The sequence below is a fragment of the Dipodomys spectabilis genome, unplaced genomic scaffold, assembly GCF_019054845.1.
Source record: "Dipodomys spectabilis isolate Male_0828 unplaced genomic scaffold, ASM1905484v1 ptg000053l, whole genome shotgun sequence".
In the NCBI taxonomy this organism is placed as follows: domain Eukaryota; kingdom Metazoa; phylum Chordata; class Mammalia; order Rodentia; family Heteromyidae; genus Dipodomys; species Dipodomys spectabilis.
Genome location: NW_024870730.1, coordinates 3279821 through 3302033, shown reverse-complemented (window position 1 = coordinate 3302033; position 22213 = coordinate 3279821). Strand labels below are relative to the sequence as shown.

At 47.3% G+C, this 22213-nt stretch overlaps 1 protein-coding gene across 1 annotated transcript in view; it reads right to left on the bottom strand.

Moving 5' to 3' along the window:
* The window catches only part of Sim1 (SIM bHLH transcription factor 1), an 81815-nt gene extending 68950 nt beyond the window's left edge, over positions 1–12865 (bottom strand). The window contains exons 1-3 of the mRNA XM_042679627.1: positions 12641–12865; positions 11216–11861; positions 2014–2096 (exon numbers count right to left, since the gene is read on the bottom strand). Coding sequence (XP_042535561.1) covers positions 2014–2096; positions 11216–11390 — 258 coding nt within the window. The 5' untranslated portion in view covers positions 11391–11861; positions 12641–12865. The remainder of the gene's footprint in view (positions 1–2013; positions 2097–11215; positions 11862–12640) is intronic.
* Between the last annotated feature and the right edge of the window lie 9348 nt (positions 12866–22213).

The window sequence follows — 22213 nt, the reverse complement described above, 5'->3', positions numbered from 1 at the left end:
GGGACCTGAGGTTTCTAAGCAGGACTAACATGTCCTTTGACATGTGGGGGGGGGGAGGGGGGGGCGGGGACAGGGTTCCTCAAAGTATATGGACAACAACCTGCAGGGAGAAGGAATGAAGATCAAGAGATTGAAGTAGGTAGCTCGCTGCAGTGGAAATTTGATTTTCAAGCCCGAGAATTTCACAAAGGAAGGAAGGGGAGAATCTAATTCAAAGATGGTATTGGCTGTAGGCTTTATGCTGATTAGTGGCAGAAAGGCTAAATGTTGATTTCTTGATTTCAGTAAGAACATTGAGCAGAAAGTGGTACCACTGACCCAGATTAAAAACTCAGAGAAACAGCCAGGCACCAGTGGCTCACAACTGAAATTCTACCTACTCAGGACACTGTGATCTGAGGATCAAAGTTTAAAGCCAGACTGGGCAGGAAAGTTCATGAGACTCATCTCCAATTAATCACCAAAAACCTCACAGTGGAACTATGGCTTAAGCTACTCACCTTGAGCAAGAGTTCAGGGACAGCTAGGTTCTGAGTTCATACCCCAGGACCAGTCAAAAAAAGAAAGGAAGGAAGGAACAAAGGAATGAAGGAATGAAGGAAGGAAAAAAAGAAAAAGAACATTTAAAGAAACAGTTTTTGTCTGAATGGAGGTCTGGGGGGAGATAACATATGTTTGTCCTGAAGATGCTAAGCTTCAGGTGCAAGCAGACTTTTACTTAGCTGTGTCCAGTGGGCAGTAAAATCTCATTGGTCTCATGCCAGGACAGTAGCTCATACCTATAATTCCAGCTACTCCAGAGACTGATTGGGAAGGATCCTGGTTGGCCAGTCCCAAGCAAAATGTTATCAATACTCAATCACCACAACAACCAGAACCATAACAAAAACTTCAGCATGGTGTTATATGCCTGTAATCCCAACATGACTGCTATGAAGGCCTAAGTTGGAAAGCCTGACTGAGAAAACAACAACAACAAAACAAACTAGAGGCCCCATCTGAAAAATAATTGAAGCAAAAAAGACTGGACTGCAAGAGGCAGAATATCTGCCTAGCAAACAGCTATGAATTCAAATCCTGTAAAATAAATAAGCAAATAAATAAACAAATAAAAACTACTTGGTCTCTGGAAAAGAAAGGAAAGAGGGAACTGACTGAGTCTGCAGAGTGGTGGTATGATGTCATAGATGCCCTTTCTTCAATCCCAAAGTGGAGAGAGAGCTAACTGGCTGATTCCACTGAGCTTCCTATCAGTCCAGGAGCTCCCAGTGGACTTGAATAATAATAAAGAGGGTGCAGTATTGGGGACAAGTGTCAAACCTAAAAGTACCACTGGGAGTTTTACTATTTAAAATATTTGTTCTTCGACATAAGGGGCAACAAGCTATTTACAGCAGTGTACACTGCAAATAACAAGGTAAGTGGCGCCTCACATTGGTTAAACTCATTACCTAAGGGGCTGCGTGTGGGTAAGAGAGCGTTCATTCTCAGTCTGGACTGGCCTGAGGCTCGGGCTCCTTGGAGAATCAGAGGAGCCTGGGAACTACAGGGAGATGAAATGAGTTGCAGACACAGCTGGATCGGGGAATGTGTGGGCTTGAAGCACTGTCCGGTGTTCCTACCAGATTCAGCTTATTTCCTCTGCAAATCCTTCATTGCAGACGGTTGCTTCTGTGGGCCTCGCTCTGCCGCCTGGCCCAGGGCATTCCAGTTTCCTCAGCTGAAAACTGACCAGTGGTGCCCTTTCCCTTGGTCTGAGAGCCCTGATGGGGCCTTGCCACCATGATTATTTTTCCAAAGCCCAATTTCTGGCTGCTCCTTTGCTTCATCCTCAGCCCAGTGAGCTGCCATCACCCATTCAGTTGAAAGTTTTAACTTTGAGGGAGCTGTTGGGCCGAAAGTGCGCTAGGTTTAGCAAGATCCACCCCTCCACCCCACCCAACCCCCTTTGTTCCCTGGAGAAACAGAAAGAGCACCCCGGACTCAGCAGCGCCCCGAAACTGCAGTCAGTACCTGGAGTAGATGGGAACCCAGTTCTCGGCCAACGTTGTCCAGGGGACTAGTCCGACTGGAGTGACCCCACGCCTCACCGAGCCCTGTGGAAACACACAGTCTTGAGTGACAAAACCAGACCCAGTTGGCTAGTTGGCGTTTTATGATTTGTTACACAGGGGCCACCGGTGCTGGAGAGTACCACTGGATACTACCCTCCTTCTCCCACCCCCAGGTCACACCCCTGCCCAGAGCCAACCTGCTGGGGGACAGGAGGGGGCGTGTCCGAGCGTGGACACGCAGACCCCGCCCCTTCGCCTTGGGAGCAGAAATCGCAGGTGCCCCCCACCCGCGACCCAACTTTTCAGGGAGGAACTCTGAGCGCCTGCCCAGAAGGACTGCACCCCGCAACCCTCCCCCACCACACCCCGCCGTGGTAACTTGTGCGTGGGTTCAATCGTGTTTCTAGGGACACTTAAAAGTTTTCCTTATGGACCTCATCAAACACGGGAGGGTGTCCCCGCACCCAGAAAACACCCCCGGAGAGATCTGAAACAACCCGCTCATTCCTTCTGGACCCAGACGCCTTTCTGATTGGCTGTGTGGCTTTCCAGCCATTCTCCTCCCTTGGATTCTGACTTTAATCCCCTTTAGAAGGGGGGGGGGGGGGGAATGTTGAGGGCTGACTTCCAGACATCCGTTCACAACTCTTCTTCCTCCTCCTTTCCCTTCCAAGGACGGGCTTAGCTCACAGCTCACCCTCCCCACCCTCCTTAAATTTAAAAAGAAAAGAAAAAAGAAAAGAAAAGCATAAAGATCCCGCGGCGCTTCTCTGAAGCCAGTTACAACCTCGAGGTGGGAACAGCTTCTCAGCAATATTTTTACCCTATTCTAGACCGAGGGAATCATTGTTTTCTCTATGCCCCAAACTACATCTCCTATTAGCAAACACAGTCCATTTTTCTTCTCCATATTATACACTAAGATCTTTTCAGGCCTTGCCACAAACTTTTTTTTTTTTTACTGGTGATGCCTAAAAAAATAAAACACTTCAGACTCACCTGTCAGATCAAAACATAGCGACTTGGCTTTATTATATGTGTGCAGAAAGAAATCAAAATAAGACAGGAGGAATTTGTGAAAGCCTATATTAAACTCTTGGGGAGAGGTAATATAACAAGACTGCTGCTGAAATTCTTTTAACTATATATATAGTTAAATCCTTTTATTTTTATACAATTGAACGCCATTTAACATGGCTAGGTTTTAAAACTGTGGTCTATTTCGTTAGGAGCAAATACATCATAACGTATACAATGACAAATACTCATTTGATTTATTCTCATACAGGGCTGGAAAGAATCTTTCACGATAAACCGTGGAGTCATATTTTTTTTAAGGTCTTGGGCAGGGGCTGGTTTTAAAGCAAACGATCAAAACCCTGGCCACGAGTGACGATGAGCTCGAATAGGATCTTTCTGGCTGTTTGCACATCTAAATAAATCTAACGATTGCCCCCCCCCCCCGCTGGGCAAACACAGATGCCCCTCCCCCGACTGCAAGTGCCCTCCCCCCACCCTCTCCGCAGGTTTCTTCCCAGACTCTTTAGCCCGCCCCAACTTTCCTCCCGGGGTGACTCAACTGTCCTTCCAGGGGGCCTAGTCGTCCCCGTCCTCTGGGACCTTTACTGAAGTGCCCTGTCACACACCTGTACTCACTCCAGCGTCTGTCACCTGCGTTTCATTCTTGACCTGCCCAGTCTCTGCTGGGCGGTGTCTGGCAGGACTTGTTTGGTTTTGATCCGGGCTAGGACACCCTCCGCCCACCGCACCCCACTGGTAAGCCGCGGGAGGAGCTGGCTACAGAGGCCACACTACGAAAAAGAGCGCCCAGGACTCCGCGGTGCCTGCCTTTGGGACCCTTCGCACTTGGCCAAGGCCAACTTCCCCAAAGCGTCGCCCTCCACCCCAATCGCCGCGCCTCGTGGCCGCCACTGGTGCGCCCAAGATTGCGCTGGGTGGGAGACCCGCCTCTCCCTGCCCTGCAGCAAGCGTGCGAAACCCGAACTTTGGATCCACAAATGTCTTCTCTCTAACAAGTGGTGGGTCTTCGGGAGCTACCTCCCGACTCAAATAATTTGAAGGGTCCCCGGGGCTAGGCTGGGGTGGAGGGTAGGACGCTGGTTCGGAAAGCCAGGCGCCTGTGTGTTTGGACTGGTTGTGCCCTCATTTAGTATGCTCCGGCAGGGAACACCAGCCTCCCTCCCCGCCCCCCCCCAGGTTAATAAGCAGCGGGGCCGGGTGTGGACTAACCCGGGGCCTCGCTCACTCTCCCCGGCTTCCACCACCACCACCACCACGATTTAAGAAGCCGTTTGCGTTCACCGAGCTCTGCCTTCTCTTTGTGTTCTGGAATCTCGGTCACATGGTTAAGGGCTGAGTTAATGTTTTGTAGGGAACTGGCTGTCCGGGTCTACCTGTCGAGATTTCCAAATGTAATCCCAGGGCTGAGCTCGTCCTGGTGGTGCCAGAGACTCTTCCTGCACCCCCCGATCAGGGGCCTGCTTCCCCCAAGTCCCCCAGTAGGACCGAAGACACCCCTAGCGCCCTGGACCCCCTCTCCTCTCGTCTTCGGTGTCTCGAGCTGTACCCAATTTCAGTTGTTGGAGCTACGGCGAAAGTGTGTGTGTGTGGAGGGGGGAAGCTGAGATTCCATTTCTGCACTTGACCTACCGCAGAAAATTCGCAAATCCTTTGATTGTCTGTTTAAAATGAGGAGGAAAGCAGCTCCTTTTGCGGCGGGATTACAGTGGGCACAAGATCTAAAGATTCGCTTGTAATTTGGCGAGGGCCGAGGGAACCGGGTTTTCCAAAGGAGAAAAGAAGCTCCGAGAAGGAGGCGATAACTAAATCGAGTTTTAGACAAAAGGATTTTCCCCAGCTAAAGTGGTCGAAGACAAAGGAAAACATAATCTATTTTGGAAGATTTCCAAGATATGCTACATTAACCTTAGCAGATAAATTTTGCTTCTTCCAGCCCCCCTCCTTCCCTTAAAGTCTGGTTTATTATATTTACATAAGTAGCATTAGAAGCGATGTATCTACGATGAATCTAAAGGGCTAGCTCACATTTCATGTGAAACCCCGGGCAAGTTTCACTGTGGCTTTACCCTTGGTGCTGGGTTGAGCCATTTCCATTTAAATACCCCCTGACCCAAGGATTACCTCAATGGACTGACTGCACGGGTTTTGTAATTTCCTGAAAATGAGATTTCGATTTATAAAACAAGAAACCAATTAGTAACCAAATGAGGCGAAGTAGATCCACTAAAATTGACCTAATCCCACAGGCACCATTTAGGCCCGTTCTTGGCGAATGAATGATGAGCCACAGTCTAGCTGGAGCTCAAAGCATCATCCAGCTGTGTTATTGCAAGGAGCAAAAATAAATTGATCGCGCTTTTCCTTCGAATGAATTTCATACCCTTGACAAAATATAGATTACAGACCCCCGCATTATCTCCCTCCTTCACACTCAAACTGGGAGCAAAAGGAACAGATTCTCTCTCTCTCTCCCTTTCTCTCTTTCTCTCTCCATCTCTCTCCCTCCCTCCCCCATTGCCTTCTCCCCTTTCAGGCAAAGGGAGGAGGAGGAAGCTGCAGGAGCTGTCCCTTAGATGCTACACAACCTAGAGACTGAGGCACACAGGTTCTCAGCCACTCCTAATACTGAGTCCCTAAGAGGCTACCTGGAACCTCGGAGGCCAGAGGCAGGAGGGAGGAGGCCGGCCTGGGGCATACCCACCCCCTCAGCCCCCAAATCCTGGGAATTCTGCAAGGCCTGTGATCATTGTTGGATGCACAGTCCAAGTATTTCCCAGGCTGGTGCCCAAACGCCTTTGTGTTGAGCTAGGGGCACAGGTCCCCGGTTGGGCTCTCTGGGAAAGAGAGGAAGAAAGCAAGAATAGGTGTTACCAACTGGGACCAGACTCCTGGAACTCTCTCAGAGCAGAAAGTCCCCTCAGGCACCAAGTCGCACTAGGGCTCCCACCTCTCGCTTTGACTCTTGGGCTACCGGGTGAGTGCTTGTCCCACGCGCCCGGCTGGAACTCAGTGTGTGTCCTGTGCTCCCCGGCTGGCTCCTCGGAGGCCAGCTCCCGTGCGCCCTCGCGGGCCCGGTTAGCGCAGAAATGGGGTGAAGACCTACGGTCGCGGCGCTGACCCTTTCTTTCTGCGTCCTCGTCGGGCTCAGTCCCTGTCAACCAAACTCCCCCGGCGCCGAGCCAACCGCCAATGAACAGAAAGCTGAGACGGCGGGGGAAGGTTCTGCCAGGCCCCAGCTAAAACTGGGGACAAGTGCCTGAGTCAGAGCCCTTCGTGGGGGCTGGGGAGTATCAAACAAAATGGTTATCAAACTTCGGACTTCCATCATGACTGAGACTTGGCGGCATCACCGCCCTGGAGACCCGCGCGCGCAAGGCGGAGAAACCGGAGGCTTCGGTCTTTAGTCGGCTTGGAGACCCGAGACCATCAAACCAAGCCTGCCCTCTGCACTAGGGCCGGATTCGATCTGAATGCCCTTTAAGTTTTAGGTCACTTCCTGTGCTTGGCAACAGTGGCCCGGGAAGCAGGAAGGGTGGCTGTCACACGGCGCGTCCCACAGGGGCGACCCAGCAAAGCCACCACAATAAAGAGCCTGGGACTTCCCAAGACAGCCTAGTGGGCAGCGAACTCGCACCCTGGGGAAGACGCAGAGGCGTGTCGCCGAGGCCTGGACGACCTAACAGTCCTTGGTCATGGAGGTGGGGTGGCGGTACCTGTTGAAGAAGTTTGCTCCGCTAGATTGGCAGGGTTAGTACTTACTGTCTTGATTATCAAGACCATTCCTAAATAATTGGGGTTCCATTTAACGCACATGAAAAATTCCACGAATCAGAGACTGGTAGTGCGAGACCCACTCAAATCATTGTTATTGGAATCCAAACCTGCCTTTTGTAAGAAATACCTGGGTCCACAGAGAAATGCAGGGAGAATTCAGGGCATCCCCATTTGTCTGTAAATTGGAAGGTGCCAAAGTTACCCAGAACTGGAAAAAAAAAACAAAAACAAAAAAACCCCACAACTCCTCTAAACAGTCAGCGTTGTTATCATTTGAGCCTCAGGTTTGTGACTTATTCGTACCTTCGTTGTGGAGTTTTTCTTAATGATACTTCTTTTTTTTTTTTCAAATAAGACATAGTTTTTCATTGATTGGCTCTACAATTTCCAGTACATAAATCTGCCTGGAAATTCTCTGCATGGTTGTTTGCCTTTACATTTTCACTGCACATCAAAACTAGAATTAAACAGAGATAATCAGCGTGGACCATAAACTGGGCTTAAAGGCCTTCAAATGAGAAAAACTTCTGTAAGAAAATAAACATGGAAACCTAATGCTCAATCATTTCCCTGAGCAGCCAAGAAAACAGCCCTAAATCATCCAACCACGTGGGAAATGGGGCCTCTTTTCTTTTCTTTTTCCAGTTATCTCCTTCAAAACATACAATGATTATGTATTTTAATTTTGAGGAAAATGTTACAGAAAAGGTCTATGGAGGTTTGTTGAATTATTCCTGGCCTTTGAAGAGACTCTCTTTCCTGAACAGTTACTAGTTTTCATCTCTGTGGTTATTTTTACTTTCCAAAGACACCTTGACAATGAAATACGGTGTGGTGTTACCAAGATTCTGAATAGCTACTAATTCAAAAACACGTCAGATTCTTTCATTGTGTATTGTCCTCACCACTATACTCCCAGCCAAAACTATGTTAGGGCTGACTAACACATATGTATTTCGATGTTGAATGTGTTCTATTGTGCACACAAATAAGATCATACCATCTCCTTTTAAAAATCTAATCTATTTGGCTTTGATAGCACCAAACATCTCTCCATGCTTCAGCTGTTCCTTTGCAAGGCTATATTAAAAGGAAATATGTTATAAATCAGAAGATGTGCTCTTTTAATTATTTCACAGTATTCTTCCCTTTTCTTTTTCCTATTAAATCACCAGTCCAATGCTTATTCTTAGTTACTTTAAGCACATATATTTCATTCCTCTCTCTCTTTCTCCAATATTGCCTAATTAGGTAAAAAAGTAAAAGTTGAAACATGCCCTTTAAAAACCTATTAGATCCTAGAGGTAAAAATTGTATTAAGCAAGCGAGGGGGGGAGGGACTCTTTCCATAGAGGAATGACCTGTATTTAAATTTGTCCCTCTTGTCAAGTATCCATGGGACAATGTTTTTTAACATTGTTTGTTAAACAAACATGTTTGTTTAACATATAACACTTGGCATTGCAGGGTGTAAGTGAAATGTGAGCAAAAGCTAGATTTTGATGCTGTTATACATACAGCAATGTCACCAGATTTATAATTGGGATCATACATCTTGCAAAATCTGCATCACCTGTAACCGAGTATTTACCATGATAAAGTTGCTGTATTCTATTCCTAAAACAAAATTTTGCTGAAGACCTACTGTGAGCTAAGACAGTTTTAAAATAAGTGAAATTTTACCTTCAAGTTCATGAAACAAAGGATCCTAGCCATAAAAAGTGCTGCATTTCCCTCTATGCCCTGGACTTCAACTTTGTGCACCCACTGCCTTAACCCAAATTGGCACCCCCTATAGGTTGTGTCTGGCTTTGCCACTTGTCACCAATTCACTCCTTTGGTAGTACTTTCAAAAGAGCTGCTTTGGGTTTTTCTTTTGTTGTTGATGTTGTTGTTATTTTTCTTCTCCTTGCTTTCATACTTTAAAAAGCTTTGTTTGGGCTTTGTGGTTTTTGAAATGTGTACAAAATACGCTTTTACTCTCAAAAGCAAAGCCTTATCCCTAGAAGCCAGCTGCTCCAGTGACCCTGTCTAACTCAGCAAGTGCAAGCTGAGAGTGAGTTATGAGCTCAATGGTAGCTGGAGAAATAAATGATGTGCCCAGAGTTCACACATTGTCTGTCCCCTCCTCCCCATAAACTTGCCCTCACCCAAGAAGAAGGGAGCTTGTGGGAGGGCCTGGGCCTGGGCCTTGGGAAAAGGTGGGGGCATTGTAGAAAATACAGAGAAAATTAGCTAGAGTAGGTCCAGCCTGACCTCCTAGAGGACTCTCCAGTCTTCAGTGCCAAACAAGACGTTGGTTATAAAAAGTTTACTTTTTGTTCCTCCTATGCTTTATGATGTGGTGTGATTTATAATATGTAAAGTTAGCATCTTAAACAGGAAAGTTGTGTGTGTGTGTGTCTGAGAGAGAGAGAGAGAGAGAGAGAGAGAGAGAGAGAGAGAGAGAGAGAGAGAGAGAGACCCAGTTATCCTCTTCCTGATGCCCCAACCCAGGGCCTGTACTAAGCTGACTAGGATCTCTGGCCCAGCTTCTCCCCGGGCTCTCCAGTCCTATGTGAAGTCTGCCCTCCAACTCTGAACGCTATTCTTCTCCTGCTATTACTCGCAGCTCCACAAGCAGCACCATATGCTGCTCCTGATCAAGCAGCCAGCGACATCGGCACCAATAATTGATGAGACCGGCTAGAAATCACGCAGAAAGGGAGCCTACTGAGACCGCGGGAGCTGACAAATCACTGCTAATAATCCCGTTAGGAAGAGCGCGGCCAGCCGAGTTCGCAATGGCTTCATTTTTATAAAGTAGGCGCTGACAGTATAAAAGACAACGAGATCGCTCGCTCTTTTTTAAAAACACAAGGAGTATGGCCTAATGGTAATTTTCCCATCAGCAATTCTCAGCACTGTTTGAATGGGAAATGTGGTGTTTGATGTATAGATCCTCCTTCCTTTCTTCTTTAAAAAACAAACACCACCACCAACTACAGCAACAAGGAAAACTACTGTTCAGGTACTTTCAGCATTCACTCTTCTCCTCCCCCATTTCCAGAGTCAAATAAGACCCCTCAAAGAACTGTTTTAAAAAAGAACTAACTCTAATACCACTTATAGTTTGAAGGCCAAGTGGACTACAGTTTAGTTTGAAAGTTTTCCCACAGTGGCCCTGACTAATTTGAAGCATGTTGTACAAGTGTTTACATCACGACCAAGGAAAGCAAGACTTCAAACCCAATAATTACTACTTCCTCTCCCTCCAAACACTGTTTCTTGCTGATTTTGGATGTTAACTCCCAAACATTAAAGATCAACAAGGTAAACCTCTATTAGGCCAACTAAGAAGTTCGCTTTGTAAATAAACAGGTTTCTTTCTCTTAAATCTGTTTGCTTGTCTCGTAATCACTCCTTTACATTTCCAAATCTTTGTCTCCTAGCAAAGGCATATCTGAAATATTTGGGGGCCATCTATTTATTTGCACAGAGAAATGGAAAAGAAAAGTGAGCACACATGGTCATTCACAGGATGTGTTCTAGAAGCCAGGTCTAGGTCTTAGCCCTCACACAGGGAATTCTAGTCACCTAAACTGCAATTTAAAATGATGTCTATAGCTAAGCTACTCTAACTTCTAGGCCTTATTTTGACACCCCCTCCCAGCATTTGTTTGCCAACTGGCCACTAAAAAGAGATTTTTCTAAGTGAACCAGCTATATTAATTTAATTTTATGTATTGTAGTTCTAACCTTGTATTTTACAGCTAATCTGAGGGCCAGAGTTGCAAATTACCGAGCCCCCACAGTTAAAGACTCAGCGATCATGTTAAAAACTTAGAACAAATTTGTTATATGCAGTTGAAGAGACTGGGTAAATTCAGTATATATTGTTCACACATCTCTGTGCTATCACTTTGCAGAACGATAGACATACAGAAGAGTTGTTATCTGACTTACCTAGCTCACTGTACATAGGTCTAGTTATACCTAGCAAAACTACAGAATTCGGCGGAACTGTTCTCTACTGGGTGCGTTTCTAACAGGAGGAATAAAATGGAAAGGCATGTTTGGATTAGTAGTACTTTCAATTGAGCCTCATATCTGAAGTGTTGACAAAAGCACTGTTGGGCTGCTTCCCAACCAAACAGATCTGATGGACTGGAGAGAAAGTATTAGTAGAGCCTAGAAAAGGAACTCGGAGTTCAGAGAGGACTGGTCAAGTATCAGAGCTAAACTTGTCGCTAGGGAGAGGAATATGTAAATACTAACACACTAGTAAATACTAGTGTGCTACTCTTGGGCCCAGCAATTCTACACCTTTTCTACCTTTGACATTTCATCTAGGCAATAGCACTTACCTTCCGGGAATACCACCCTCATTTTGAGATAGCTGGTGGTGAGTCTGATTATGGATGCTTTGTCCAGCTGAGAGGTGATAGCCGAGGGCAGAGGCAATAATTTAGCCAGTTCATAAAACTCACTATTTTCTTTCTCCCTCCTAGTCCGAGCAGCATTTTTGGACTTTTCTTTCATTGTGTCTCGTTCTCCCTTTCTTCTTACACCGTAAACTCCACAGAATCATCCAACACGGGGGGGAAAATATAAAGAAACTTTCAACTAGAAATCATACTTGGTGAAAACGGAGAGCATATTTTGAAGGAAGAGGCTGAAATCTGTACCAGCGGGAAATATATTAATTGTAGGGAAAGACCAGGGCGGCAAACAAAGTATTTTCTTTGGAAAAAAAAAACACGAAAAACAACTCGGAGTCACAGGTATAAGAACGTTGCCGATCGAAGACAATGTGGACAATCCTGAGGATCTTTAGGTATCAAATGCTGGTCGGACCCGTAAGGAGCCAGCCTTTTCTCCTGCTCCAAGCCGAGAACCTCGCTCCTTGGAAAGTCGGCATAATAATCCCCGACAATGTTTGCTCTTCAGGGGACGCAGGCGGTCCGAGCCCGGCTGGGCAGGACAGCAATCTGGGCGAACTCCTCTGGACCACTGCGAAGAAAACAGCATCCGAGTGTCAGACATTTGCCACCCCAGCGTCAATCTCACCCTTACCCCCGTTCTGAACAAAACAACACAACACAACGGCCAGAAAGCGATTCAAGGGGCCTCAGGACCCATGAGGTTTCTCTCCCCCCCCCCTTTTCCTGATGGTTATTATTATTAGTTTTCCTAAGATATAGAGAAGTTATCCACGAGGCTGAGCCCCCTCTCCCGCCTCCAACAACTCTCCCACCTCTTCCCCGTGCCAGCCACATTCTCCGGCCCTCCCTTCAAGTTACCCAAACAACAAAACGCATATTTTCAGAGACCCTCGAGAGCCCTTGGGCCGCGGGTCCTCGCTCCCGCGCCCAGCCTGGGCACCACTCCCAGCACAGCAAATCAGAATTCCTCCACACCGCCGCGGGAACCCTTCGGGGGGCTCCCCCCCTCCCCAGTTCCCGCCCCCCCCCCCATCTTGTCAAATCGGGAGCTTGGCTACCTTTCTGACACCGGTCTCAAGTCGGAAGGATTCCTCAAAAAGTGGCACTTCCACCATCGACACCCCCCCCCCCCCAGGACCCCGCGGCGACCCTGGACTCTCCCTGCCCAGCAGGGGCGGTACCACGCTGGGCCGACCGCGCCAGGTTAACAGGTGGCACACGCGACAGCCCCCTGGCAGGCCGGCGCCGGGGAGGGCGGCGTCCCAGCCTCGCCCCCCCATCCCCCCCGGGCAGCGAGGCCGTGCACTGCCGCCCCGAGAACTTGGGGCTGTCTTCTGCATCACCTACCTTCAATCCTCCAAGGGCTGCAGCGGGTACCTCTTAATGGTACTCCTGCCTGCGGCCCCACTAAGCAAAAGTGCCGGCCTCCCGCTCCCCGCGCGCAGAGAGGCGCAGCGCACTCCCCAGGCTCCTTTTTCTTGGTCAAGAATTGGGGGAGGGGTACGTGGCAGGAGGAGGAGGAGGAGGATGAGGGCTTCGGGACGGGCGAGGTGGTTTTTAGAATCCTCCTCCTCCTCAATAGTTCCTAAGAAGCCCAGTGATATTCCTAATTGGAAGTCGAAAGACCTCCCCTCTCCCTCCCCCACAATCACACCCTCCCCCCCCCCCCCCCCCCACCTCCTTAACTTCTCTACAGCTCCGTGGGTTTAGCTTCAACTTCACTCCCGGGCTCCCTTTCTCCCGCCCTCTAGCAATGCCACTCACAAGTCTTCTGGCCTCCCATTGGCCTAGCGCGCCCTGCGGCACGACGCCAATTGGTGGATGCGGGTGAGTGACGAGTCCGTCGTGCACCGCCCCCCCTTCTCTGTAGCGGGCTCCGAGTCCTACCACCAGCCTGCCAGCCGCGCGGTTAATGAGCCCCCGGACGCGGGGGTCGACGCTGCCCGGTTGCCGCTGCCCTGCTCCGGACCTCGGACCTCTCGGGCTTCCGGATGTTGTACGGGTGTCGAGCTCTCCGAGGTCCCTGGGGTCGGGTGTGCAGAACCCTCAGTCCAGGGCGCTGGGGGCGGCGGCCGCAGGGAACCGACGGTCAGATTGGGGCTCCGGGCTGGCGAGGAGAAAATCACCGGGACCGGGAACCGGCTTTGCCCAAAGGCCGATCTGAAGGACTCGCCCCTCCTGAGGGCAGATTCTGGGGCCCGGGATGCGCGCGAGGCCGATGGTAGACTTTATTCTCTGTCATGGTTCCCTGAAACTAGTGTGATGCCGAATTAATCTCCAAAAGAAATAAATGCAATACTTGCCTTAACTTATCCCCCCCCCCAGGGCCCCCACCACCACACCATGGTTTGTGTTTGGGGGCTGATTGGTTTCTTACAGGAAAAGCTTTCCTACAGGGAAGAAGCGAGTAGGGGTGGGGTAGAGAGGAGAGGTTCCCTTTCCGGGCAAAACAGGAGTTGATGGAGATCGGGAGAGAGCTCTGGGAACGATCCAGAATCCGTGAATCCGTGTCCACTTGGCGTGCGGCTTTGTTTTAGGAAACAGGAGTTCAAAGTTCAAGATGTTCCTTGCAGAAAAGACAGAGCCTTCAGGAGACGGCCGCGATTCCCCGCCGCCTTTTAATGAACTCGCAAACACTGACAAATTATAGCTCCACGGCCCACTCATTTGAATCTCCCTCTCCTTTTATCATGTGAGAAAAGAACACAGACAGCAACGAGGAGGGGCGGGGGGAGGTGAAGTTATGCCCAAGAGAATTGCTGCTGCTCCCTTCTGACCGGTTCAACACCCGCTTCGACGAGGCTGTTCGCACCCAGCCCCAGCTCGGCTCCAGGAGGTGTGCTTGGAGACCGAGGTTCCCATCGCCATGAAAAGTATGCGAAAACGCATCTCCTATGTGACCCAGAAAGCAAATACTCCAGTCAGGGGCGTGTGCCATTCTGCTGTTATTTGGGACACCTTCAAGAGTGTCCCAAATACAGACATCTGCTGCCTCCTCCTTGCCCAAATGACAATAAGCTCCCGGGACAATGGGAGCTTCCGGATGGGTTATTGACACATCTGGGCCACACCTGGCAAGAGTTGAGGAATGTTTTGGAGAGGGGGCCAGGAGGAAGAACAGCACTAAACTGTGTAGGTGTTTCAAAACTGGAACCAGCTATTGGGTTGTCATGATGGAGAAATCATTTCCCCAGTGGCTGTAGCGGCTCAGCTACCTGGCTCTGGATGGTTCTGGGTGATTCTGGCCAGTAAAGATACACAAGAAAACAAGAAAGGAGGGCTTCTCAGACAGAGATGAGCTGTGGCTCACACACAAGATTCCCAAAAGACCAGATAAGCTCAAGTCATCTACTGCAAGAAAAGAGAAGGGAGGGGAGTGTGGAAAAACCCTCTTCTCTTTGGCAACCTGGACAGATCTCAGGAGAAGATGGAGCCAACTGACTAAGCAATGACACTTCAGAGTTAAGGAACACTTGCATCTGGGCAGGATGCTGGTGAGAATGTCAGACAAGTGGGCAGTGGCTCTAAACGCTGTCTTTACTTCAAACAACTAGCATGTTGTGGAAAGTGATTTTCTAGGGTCTGAAACTGGACCGTGTTCCCTGTAAGGAAGGGAGAGGACCGGTTTGGAAGGGGCCAGGCTTCACATACACGGGGGAAATGCAATCATAAGAGGAAGCAAGATAGCCCAAACGAGTCTGGACGGGCTCTCATTAAAGTGGGCACACTGGGCCTGGCTGGCTTCTCCCGGGTCCCCTTGGCAGATCAGCGCTCCACCAGCCACCGAGCAGAAGATGGCCTTTAATAAACAAAGCGAACGCACGGCCCGGAAAGCGCTGGCCCCTCGCTAAATCCTCTGCACACATCTGTCTCGCGTTCGTTTACCGAGAGAGTGAATTAGCAGGGCGACTCAACACCTGTTTTTCTAATCTTTGAACTCAGGTTGGAGCCGGAACTGGACTCCTCCACTTCCCTGCCCGGCACGGGGTGCTGGCTAGCATTGCACCCTCCCTCCCGGTCACCCCGCCAGGCGACCCCGCCCGCCAGCCTGGCACGCGAGGCCCCTCCAGTTGGGGACTTGAACCGTGAACCAGAACCTCAGGTGCCTCCCACGCGTTCTGAGAATTTGCGATCGCCTCTTGCATGGGAAATTTTCAAGTCACTTTCTGAAGGTTGACAGGCTAATCCTTTCCTCCCTCTTTGCCGACCTAGGAAGGAAGGGAAACCGCTGGCCACAAGGCGAGCCACCAGGACCAGCCTCACAGGGTGGAGGCCTCCTCTAGGCCGGGGTGCAGAACTCAAGCCCCGACTCCAGGGGTACAGTCTCCGTACGCCCGTCCAGAACGTGGTGGAGGGCAAAAGGAAAGTGACTCGATCGAGCGTAAAAACATCGCTTTCCCTCACCAATGTGGACAAACTGCCTCGAGGGACGGACTCGTTTGTCCTCTGAGCGTCCCTTCCCAGGGGCGACCAGGGACTTTTGCCTTCCCGAAGGCCCTGGGTGGCTGGTGCTGGCCGCTGCGCAGACGCCTAGGGCGGTGGCTGGTGGGTGCAGCGAGTTCGCTCTCTGGGGATTGGGGAACTACCAGTGCCAGTACCAGAGACGTCCAGAACTCAGTGTGTGCTCAGAAAGGGGGGGGGGGATCTCTGAGGGCTGTCTGACCTCTGCCAACATCTAGCAAAGTCCAGGCTACAGAGGCTGAACCTTGGTTTGTAAAAGTGAATTCTGATCGGATTCCACCTACACACTGCCAAGCTGGGTTTAAGCGTGGTGGCAGAGGGAGGGGGAAGGGAAGGGGCGCAGATATGGACGCACGGAGGGCATCACCACTGTTCAGGCATAAACTTCCCTCCCTCCTGCCAATAGCCTCTCTCCTGTCAGCTATTTGGGCATCTTATCAAAGCTACAGTGATTTCTGAGAGATTGTCAGAGCTGTGCATGGGAGCGCATGCGTGAGCGTCACATATACACACACACACACACGTACATGCTCTTGCATCACATATTCAAGATGCACAAAGAACACAGACATAGGTTTTACTCAATGGCCAAGGTCAGGATGAAGGACATATTCATAATCAAGAAGAAAATATTTAAAGATGGCCACTTCAGTGTCTTATTAAGTTATATCCAGATGTTCACGCCAGCACAGAACAGGACATCTAGGGAAATATTAGTCTCAAGAAATATTAACCATTTTCTTTTCACATGTACAAGTTAATTTTAATACACTATGAGACGCATGTTATAATCACATTTAGATGTGCACATCTCTGTGGAGTAGATGTGAAATCCAGGGCCCCTTGCAATTTTGACCCCATGGGGTGAGCCTGACATAAAATAAAGGTGCAGGAAAACTCCAGAAAATATGCTCAAATTTACTATGTTAGAAATAACTGTAAAAATATGCTCAAATTTACTATGTTAGAAATAACTGTAAATATTGCAGCTCTAATCAGGAGATATTTTAAAAGATTTAACTTGTACCTGCCCCCCCCCCAAGAAAAAAAACCCACCAACTTTTCCCCCAAACTGTTTCTCAAGCATCTGCATGAATTGCTCCACAAAATGTATTTGAAAAAACTAGTTCTAGAAAGAATTACTGTGGTGGGATACAAGTAAGTATTTTATAAGTTTCTCTAAATGTTCCGAGTATTTTTTTCTGTCCAGATTTCGACACTGTAAAATGTAACAGTCAATTGGTGGCTGGGAAGAACTTGTTTCCTATGTTGTACAGCACTCTATTGGTAGACCTAAGGTTTTAAAATAAAACATTTATTAAAGTGGTAGCTGCAAGAAAACTGATCTGCACGTTCTGAAAACAAAAGGGATGGGTGCCTTCCACTCCAGTAACAGACACTTTCCACATTTTCTTCTTTCCAGGAACGGAGTTAGGAGCAGTGGGTGGACATAACTCAGTAAAGGACAGAGCAGTACTGTGACACTTCAAAGCTAGCAATAAAACTGGTTCACAACTTCAAGTTGAAAGACTTTTTTATGCCTAGATCCTTTCCTGAATTTCAGGGAAAACTAAGCTCTTACTAATGCAGGTAACACCAGGACTAAGTTGGGGGTGGGGTGGGGTAGGTGGGGATGGGGAGAGGGAAACTGGATCCAGTCTAAGAATTGTGGCATTAGAAATGTTGGGGACCAAGAATGGGCTGGATTCCTGGACCTGCACCTCAGTATCTCCAAGTGAGAACTTTGTAATCTCTCTCCCCCTCCAGCTTTCAGTCTATGGAATAGGTCTTTAGGTTTCCCTTTTCTTTGAGCCTCAACTTTCTTCTAGCCCCTTTTGCTAATACACCCCCAAGCTATATCTGGAATGCCAAGCCTGCACTCTTTAAGAAAAGTGGGTAAAGAACTCTGGTAAGGTAGCTCAAACAGATGATCCACTTCCAGACCTGGCCATTGGATTGACAGGGTGATATGGGGGTAGAGTGGAGGCAGAGAGAAGCTTTTGAAAATGAGTCTTACCCTGATTTAGGAATCAGAAGTCTCTTCTGGACTAGAGATAAAGGAAACCCTGAGGAATCTGACCTTCAGGGAAACTCAGCCTCCAGGCTGTCTGGAACACACCTGAAAGTTTGGGGGACAGAGTATGGATGATCTTGGTTAATGGTGGGCACCACCTCTGGTATTACAGTGTGCAAGGCCTGGACCAATCTTGATCTCTGTAGCTTAACCAGTATGTGGCCTTGCTCATCTGACTTTGCTCAGTCTTCAGAGCTTGGGCCCTACGTGGCTGAGGCCCCAAGTGGCCCTTGAAGTGTCTCCCTAGGATCCTACAGAACCATTTTTGTACTCATTTGAACCAGAGACAAAGTGTCTAAGACCTGGAGAGCACATTCCTGGGTCTACCTTGGCCTGGGGTCTGGCATGGTTTATCTGCCCTTGAAAATCTAGGAACTTAGCATGGTAGGTTGGGAACTTGACAGTATATGGGAATCCCCTGGGATTTGGTTAAAACAAAATCACAGGACCACATCTCCCTATTTTAGGATCCAGTAGACCTAGAGTATGTCCCAGTAATGGCACTTCCAAGGTTCTGCTGTTTTTTTTTTTTTTTCCCAGTTTCTTTGAAGAGAAGATTGTAAAGATGGAAAAGGTTGGAAATGCTGGCCTTGCAGTTGTAGGATGTCAAATATTGTGTGATACCAGTGGCATGGGTGAGGCCCAGGAGTAAGAGGATCTCCCCATGATAGTGTGGGTGTCTAGAGATGACTCATGTTTCCCTAGAAAAAAGATGGCCTCAAAATAAAGGAGCAGAAGCTAGAACCCAGCCTAGCTAGCCCCCTTTTCTGCGGGGAATGTGGCCTCAGAAAAGCAGAAATATTTGCTCAGGCTACCTTAAAATGTTCCAGGATTTGGGGTTCTCAGCTAGGTTGCCAGAAAGAATATTCAGAGAGTATAGGGGAAAGTGGGAAGGACCAAGTAGGGCACATTGGAAGGAAAGAAGGTTAGCATTGATATTTCTGTTGGCCTCAATTCTATTCCCTAGTGTTTAAAGAAAGCTTTAGGATAAAAGCACCAATGTATGTGAGTGGTATCGGTATAAGGAAACGGCCTTCAGAGGAAGAGGCTCTTCCGGTGTATAATTCGCCTGTAAGGTAGAGGTCTCCTCTGTTACAGTGCTAAGTCCTTCCTCCTCTGTTACAGTGCTAAGTCCTCCCTCCTCTGTTACAGTGCTAAATCCTCCCTCCTCTATCCGCCACATTGCTACATTATATGCCATTACAACTCTGTTGGCCCTTTAGCACTTTTGTTACTTGTTTTTATAAGCGCCTTCCTTTATACAACTATATTAAAATTTTTAGTTTGCCAATGATGGATGCCATTCAGGCTGCATTCATTATCACCTGTCTGTTGTACCTGTTTGTTTTTCTTCTGATTTGTAAAATAAATTGAAATGCAAATATTTTCATGACATATAAAACCATATGGGCTTCAGGCACTGTTCATGTTTTGTAGAATGGATAAGGGAGCACTGCTTTGGGGAACACCTGAAAGAATAAGGATGCTGGGTAAGCTTCTGCCCAGCTGTGGTCCTTAAGTCTCTTTAGGAAGAATAGGAAAATGGTTTGGGACAAGGGTATCTGTCTGAGTTACAGCTACACTTCTGGTAGGAGACCCATGAGTCCCTCAGTATTCTCACTGCAGAGTCTCTCTACTCTAAAGCTAGGCAGAAAATCCAGGCACATTAGCTTATCAGCATCATTTTTTATCTTAACACCTGGCCTGCTTCACTCATTTTCCTTACCTAGAAATCCAGATTACTAAATGAAATCCAATTTTAAAACGGTATGCAAGCCAGGTATCTTTGGGCTGTTAGTTTGTCTGCTTCTATACAACTACTTAGCTTCTTAATATCTTTCTGGAGTTTCTTAATGCATTTTCAAGCAAACATTAAGAGGGATATTTGGTACACTGTTCTGAACCTTATTTACTTTTCATGTCATCATTTGGAGAATATCTTCAACCTTTTCTTCCTAAAAATTTACTTTAAGGCGATACAAGGAGAATTTACTTGTCGTCGAGCATTTAGATTTATTTCTTCTTATAGATATCACTAATAATGCCATAATGAGTAAAGTTGTGTACATATCATTACCTTTGTACATGGCCTCACAAGATATTTTTTTTTTTTAAAAGTGGAGTTGCTGGGCCAGAGGATGCATGGGTGAATGTTTCTAAGAGACTTTGCTAAATTGTCTTCTATGCAAGTTGTGATCATTAACATTCCCACCAGCTAGTGTGACTATTTCCCTGTGGCCCTATAATGAAGCATATCATAATTGTTTTGTCCAATCTGGTAGGTAAAAATACTCAGTCCCTACTTTTAATTCATCTTTTGTCAGGAAGATTCAGGCTCAAACCATTTTGAATTTCTCCACTGTGGGGAGTTCAGGGTGGGAATTTCTTGGTTCTCAGATGGACAAAAGTCCCCTGGGTCATGATTAAGTAGGAGCTGGGGAGTGAGCTTGCTAGTTGGCCCTGGTCAGTGGAAATAATCAGGAACACTGGCTCAATGTTCTGGAGTTATCTACCAAGACTCCCCCCCCCCCCCCCGCCCCCCGGCCCTCGCTGCCTCCAAATAACAATCTCTATTCAGAACACAGAAAAAAGATAAATATACAAATGTAATCTCAACGGTTTTCATCCGACAGATCTCCTGATTAATTATAATCAATTATATTGCACGTATGTTAAGATAGTGGTTAATTGTTGGATTCTGTGTTTTAAAATTCAATCATACAAAGTTGATATTTGATCAACTTACTTTTGTATTTTTACCTGCAAACAGATGGGGATGTCACCAGAAAAACAACTCAAGGATTCACATATGCTGGCCAATCACTTCTCATGATTTGAACAAAAAAACGTAGAGGAAACAAGGGGATAGATTCATTCTAGCAGCAGTTTCACTGGAGGAAAAACCATAATGATCTGGTTAACCATCTAAATAAAAATGATACACAGCAGAAAACAGGAAAACAAGTGCACTGCAAATGCGCAGCCTGTCATGGTTTAGATCTGTTTTGATATTTATTTTTACTCTTGGAGATCCAATAAGTTGTTTGCCATGATAAATGTCATACCTGAAGCCATCGTGTATTTTCCCAGAATAAGAAAAAGAAACCTTCATTGCAGTGGGAATATTTGACTCCAAATCAGACAGCAATAAAAATAGGCATTGTGTTTTTATAACAACTTTTCTTAAGATTTTAATTTTGTATTCCTTTTGAGGGTCCTCAGAATCTCGGCATTAAAACACAGTTGTAGATCAGATAGTGCACTGTCTTTCTCCCCCATCCCCATCCTGCTCCTCAGAAAGACATGATAATGAGAAACCATTCCAGCAGGAGGAGCTGGTTTAGACACAAATGGATTCCATGGCAACTCCTGACTCCACATGACTTCTAATAACTGGCATTTTAGTTGAAAATTGTCTGTCTGATATTCTGTCCAACACTGGTGCTTTATGTGGGATTCTCCCTAGTTTACATCTCAGAAACAGAGTCTTAACCTCCGCTTTCATGAATAAGCAGCAGCAGCAGTGGATATATGTCACCACCTGTAACCATGAGGTAGCTGGTGATTTGTCAAGTATTTCTGGTTCCAATTTTCAGACTAGCTGACAGGGATGAACGCTGAATGAGAAATGTCCAGAGCTGGTACCACATAGTGTAGAAAATCTGGGAGGTGTGTTCCATTTGATAGAGAGTCAAATGTTCTCATTCAACTGCAGTCCATGCATGGATTAAGTCCCTGACAGCAGGCCAAGAGTACTGGGCTTCTAGTCCCTGACCACTGCAGTGGAAGAGGAAAACTAACCCGGACTAGAAATAACCAGTGTTCCCTTTTCTAATGAAAGAAAACCAAGATGATCTGGTTTTGTCCTAGATTCAGTGATTTGTGAGTGCCCAGTGAATATTGACTCCTTTGTCACGGTGATGAAGACAGGTGTATGACAGGTTCTGGAGGAGGTGGGTACCAGTGGGAGAGGAACGGTGAATAGAGAAGGTACATGGCTGAGTCCAGTGGTGAAGTGTGGCTTATCTGTGCAGGTAAGGACTAAAATTCAACTCTGGTTTAGTCCTGTGTCCCATGCAGAGGGAGTTTACACGTATGAAGATAGAGCAATGACACCTGTTGTAATTGTTTTAAGAAGTCAGAGGGAGCCTGATGCCAGTGGCTCACAGCTATAATCCTAGCAATTCAGGAGACTGAGAATCAGAGATAGCCTAGGTGGGAAAGTCCATGAGACTCTTACCTCTAATTACCCAGCAAAAAGCCTGAAGTGGAGCTGTAACTCCAGTGGCAGATCACTAGTCTTGAGCAGAAAAGCCCAAGGACAGTGCCCAGACCCTGATTTCAAGTCCCAGTATCTGCACCAAAAAAAAAAAAAAAAAAAGAAT